Source organism: Neofelis nebulosa, chromosome X (assembly GCF_028018385.1).
Source record: "Neofelis nebulosa isolate mNeoNeb1 chromosome X, mNeoNeb1.pri, whole genome shotgun sequence".
Classification (NCBI taxonomy): domain Eukaryota; kingdom Metazoa; phylum Chordata; class Mammalia; order Carnivora; family Felidae; genus Neofelis; species Neofelis nebulosa.
The window spans coordinates 98,850,181-98,855,000 of NC_080800.1; the positions used below are offsets into that span (position 1 = coordinate 98,850,181).

The 4,820-nt window shown below is 55.5% G+C and overlaps 1 protein-coding gene across 1 annotated transcript; it reads left to right on the top strand.

Moving 5' to 3' along the window:
* The first annotated feature begins 245 nt into the window (after window positions 1-245).
* On the top strand, window positions 246-4,137 carry LOC131502817 (testis-expressed protein 13D-like). Its single transcript, XM_058713856.1, has 2 exons — window positions 246-1,371; window positions 2,279-4,137. The coding sequence occupies exons 1-2, from the start codon at window positions 378-380 to the stop codon at window positions 2,326-2,328; spliced, it is 1,044 nt and encodes a 347-aa protein (XP_058569839.1). The 5' UTR covers window positions 246-377; the 3' UTR covers window positions 2,329-4,137.
* Window positions 4,138-4,820: the final 683 nt, after the last annotated feature.

The window sequence follows — 4,820 nt, forward strand, 5'->3', positions numbered from 1 at the left end:
CAGCCCATCCTGTAGGAGGCGTTGTGCCAAGCAAAGCGGGCAGAGCCCAGTGCGGCCGCCAACCGGCCTGCCAGACAGGGGGCTCTCTCTCCCGAGAGACCGGTCCCAATAGACCTTGCGGCCCATGACTCAGAGCCCAGGTCTGTGACGTGCTACTCCGTCGCCCTGACAGAGGCCAGGGTGGCGCGTCGGCCTCACGCCGTGTCAGGAGAACGGGTGGGGGAGAGAGGAAGGCCGAAGGGGAGGCCAGGACTGGGCGAGGACTGAAGTAGGACCGACGGGGCAGGCGGTGAGGGGCGGATCCGGAGGCCAACGGCAGCGGAGGCCAACTTCCAGCGGCGGAGGCGGCCCGGTCGGCTGACTAGGCCGCAGCGGCCATGGCAGTGGATTTCGGCGACCCCAAGAGCGGCTTTCGCCACAACGAGGTGGTGGGGTTCATCAACGAAGAGGTGCTCAGTAATGGCGGCGGTCCAGACTTCTACGTGACCTTCTGCTCGAGGCCCTGGAACGAGATCGAAGACGAGCTGCTGTCCGTCGTGGCCGACCCGCAGGTGCCGCGCGCCGTCAAGAGGGCCTACTCCTGGAGCGCGCTGGCCTTGAGCGTGCGTGCGGCCGCGAGGCAGCAGGAGCAGCAGGGGCGCCGGATCCAGCGGCTGCAGGAGCAGCTGAAGGAGCGCGAGACCACCACCTGGGCCCTGGCCTCCCAGCTGCAGCGGCTGCGCGAGGAGCGCCAGCAGGCGCTCTCGCAGCTGCGCGGCGCGCAGCACCACCTGCAGCAGGCGCTGGACGACTGCGAGGCCCTGCGCGGGCAGCTGCTCCACACCCAGACGCGGTCCCCGCAGGTCTGGCCTCAAACACAGCAGCTCGCGACCGCGACCGAGGTGTGGCCCCTGACCTTGAAGGAGCGGAGCGACATGCTGGCCGCAGCTCGGCTGCAGCGTGAGCGGGATGCGGAGATGCAGAGCGAGGCCCGGACGGCCTCGATGACGGCGACCACGATGCCCGGCGTGCTTCACGTGCCCAGACCGCTGTATCCCTGGGCCCAGGTTCAACGCCCTGTGCCGATGCCATTCCCCATGCCGTTCCCGGTGGCGTTCCCCCATCCCCCACCTCCCCCACCCAGAGTCGTGGCAGAAGCAGCGTCAGGAGCGGCGTTCCCACCCCAGAGTTCTCCTGGGGGCGTCTGCCCCCCGGGCATGTGGCCTGCATTGGGGTCCCAGGAGGAGACGTCCCTGCCGTGGGACCAGAGGAGCCACGTCCAGGAGGAAGGTCCCGTGAGGTCCCACTTGGTAAACCCCTCAGGGGACAACTGGAGCCACGGAGACGCGATGAAGCAACCACCGCAGGGCCTGATGCCCGAGCAAGAAGATGGTAAGAAAGCCTTTGAAACCCAGTGAAAGGAGAACCCGCCTGAGACCTGGGGAGGAGGGATTGGGACTGCCCATAGCGTAGGGCGTGATTAAGCTTTCGGGATGCTTGGCTTGGGGGGGGGGGAGAGGGGGGAAAGGGGGGGGAAAGAATGCAAGGAAGTCTGTATACTAAGCCACGTGAGAAGCCTTGACCCCAAACAAGCTCCTCACCGAATTTAGGCAAGTAGGAAAGAATGGAGACATATTCCAAAGAGAAATCAATTTCTGGAAGCCCCCTCTGATCAAAAACTGCCTCTTTTATTTATATCATAGAAAAATCAAAAACGCCCCAAATTGTTCTTTATCCTACCATCAAGCAATAACCATTTTTAATTCCTTAATCTAGCTATTTCCACAGGTGGATCTCTTTCCCCAGTTTCATATTACACGTGTGTGTGTGTGTGTGTGTGTGTGCGTAATGTGTGTTTTCTTTTTAAATATAATCTATTGTCAAATTGGCTAACATACAGTGTGTACAGTGTGCTCTTGGTTTTGAGGGTAGAGTCCCGTGATTCATCGCTTCCATACAACACCCAGATTCTATTGAATATGTTAATTAATCATTTAAAGGAAAATTCCTCCGGCTGCATTTAAGTTCACAGGTGGCGGACCCTGGATGGCTCTTACCGACTGGTTGACACCCTGGAGAGGCTGTCGGGAGGAAACACTCTTTTTCTCTTTTATGTGTTCTCATTAACCTCCTCTCTCCCACAATAGCAGGCCTGCGGCTAAGAACAATCACACGTTTAGAACACACACCCGGGACGCTTTTCCTGGAGAATGCCGTGAACTGCAGCAGGGTTCGTATTTGTTTCTTGATTTGTTTTTACAACATTCACCGCTGAGGGCCTGTTCTTTGTGTCTCTAAGCTCCAGGAACCTTCCGTGAAGTCGAAGAAACTCCAGCTCCCAGCGTGTGAATGAACCCTCCTGAAATACCCGCTGGCTCCCAGCAGGCCTCACCTCAGTGAGACCTCAACGGCCTGGAGCTAGTAGAGTGTGAAGAAATCAGGGAAAAGGCGACATTCAGGCACACATCTTGGAACAAGGGAAAGCAGACAGATTTTGTTAGCATTGGAGGCTTCTGTTGCAAAAAAGGGTGCGGCAGCAGATTTCAAAGGGTCAGTGGGAGGATAGTATTAAATTTTATAGGTTATAGTGAGTTTGTTGAATTTCATTCATTAATTCATTGAACAAACAGTTCTTAATTGGTCAGTATCTGTTAGTAAGTACAATTATATGTTAGGTGTCTGGTGCACGCACTATAAACCAATGGAACGACTTTGGTTAGATGACAGAAGAGCCTAATCTGAGAGCCCGTATACACCGGCGGGGGGCGGGGGGTCTTTGCCCCACACGTAGTACGGCTTTGGGGCGGACCCAGTGGAAATAACATCAGGATCCATTTCGATGATTCTGGAGGCATCATCAGAGACACTTCCGTGGCAGGGCTGGAATGACTGTGCCGCCCAGTGCATCAATCCCAACGGAGATGGATAGGCGGTGGCGAAGATGGCGAAATTAGCCTCACAAAAGTAAAGGCGGGACTTTTCTGACAGTCCAGCTGATTCCCTCCCTTGAGAAGCACCGTTATTTTCCTGGTTGTCTGAAAGGGCTGCATACTTGAGCCCTCAGGCTCGGGCCTCCCTATCCCAAGCCTCTTTCCAGTCAAGAGTGGATGAAGAACAAAATGGATTCCGAGGGCAGACGTCGTGCCATGGACGGTGCTTCTCTCGGGAAGGCTAACTGGATTAAAAAAGAACTGCACCAACATTTTTGGGAACGCCCCCGGGCCCCTTCTCTTCCATTGGCTGTCCGCTCCCCTGAGGTGGGGGGAGCCCCGGGGGTGGGAAGTTCGACGGTCTCCAGTCTGAACAAAAGGTGTTCTTGAGTTCCCCCGGAAATCCCGGCCCACCAAGCTCAAACTCTTGTCAGAGGTTTCTGATCGTAACAATAAAGAGCGTGCACCGGCCTGCCGTGTCTCCTGGGTGCTGTGTCTCCTCGGGGCAGGCAGTTGAAACCTGCATCTTCCCACGGTCCCACCGAAGTGAGGGAAAGTTCGATCCCACAGACTATTAGGGGGCCTCTCCTCTTCCGGCCGGTCACCCAAGAATGGGAGGAGGAGGAACGTCCCTGAGGCCTTCAGTCCACTGTGATCGTCCCTGCGCCTCTCACTGTCCACGTCCTCTCACAGTCCCCTGAAGGCGGGCCTCTCTGCTGCTCCTGGGCCCGTGGGGCACTAGAGGTGAGGTGGAGAGTGGGCTTCTGTCTAGGCCGGGAGCCCGAATGCCTGTGTCCAGGCTCCCCATGTGCACCAAGAAGCCATTTCCCCGAGGCCCCGTCTCCTAGATGTCCAACGAGCAGAAATTTCCCTTCTGCGTTTCTGTCCCGCAAGGCACTGTCCCCTCCCTCCTATGCATAATCCCATCGAGGTGCTCAGATTCCGGAAAACAGCCAGGTTCTGGCAGAAATGTTCCCAGAGGCAAACGGAGTGGAGCCTGGCTGCCTGCTTGGTATAGGGACAGGGAAGGGGCAGAGAACTGATCCTACCCCACCAGCTTTTTCTCTCCCCTCAGTCCTGATAACCGGCAGGCCTTGCTTACTAGAAGGGAGCCCTAGGGAGGAAGAGAACCATCAAGGACATCAACCCAGAGCTAGGTTTCCTGGGTTACGGGCTGGTTTTGTGATACTCTTGTGTGTGCTCATAGCTCCCTGGGATTTGGGGAGGATGGGACACAGGTGGGACTTGGGAATGTTACAGTATATTCTTTTTCTTTTTTCTTTTCTTTGTTCTTTTCTCTCTTTTTCTTTTCTTTTCCTTTTTATTAGAGAGTGCACATGAGCAGGAGAGGGGCAGAGAGAGGAAGAGAGAGAGAATCCCAAGCAGGCTCCATGCTGTCAGCACAGAGCCCGACATGGGGCTCAAACTCACGAACCGGGAGATCATGAGCCGAAATCGAGTCAGATGCTTACCTGACTGAGCCACCTGGGTGCCCCAACAACACATTTTTATCTCGTGGTCCTCAGTGGGTGGTTTCTGGACCAGCAGCATCAGGATCACCTGGGAACTTGTTACAAATGCAAATTCTTGAGCACCACCCCAGACCTGACTCCAGAAGTTCAGGGAGTAGGGCCTAGCAGGGGTTTCTGGTGCCTGCTGAAGTTCAAGAAACTTTGTTTGTAATCCATAGCGTAATGTGAACAAATCACCCTAGATTTCATTACGGTTGGTTCATTTAGGGCTTCACAACTCACTCCGCTGTCCATCGGAATGTCTTCAGATCTGTGCGAAAGCAGACTCCTCCCTGGGAATAGCTCCTCCAACGCTCTGTGTGATTTACCCACTGTTGCAGGGCTTTTTTTTTTTTTTTTATAAAAACCTCCAGAAATCTTTGGCCAGAATCATTGAGGT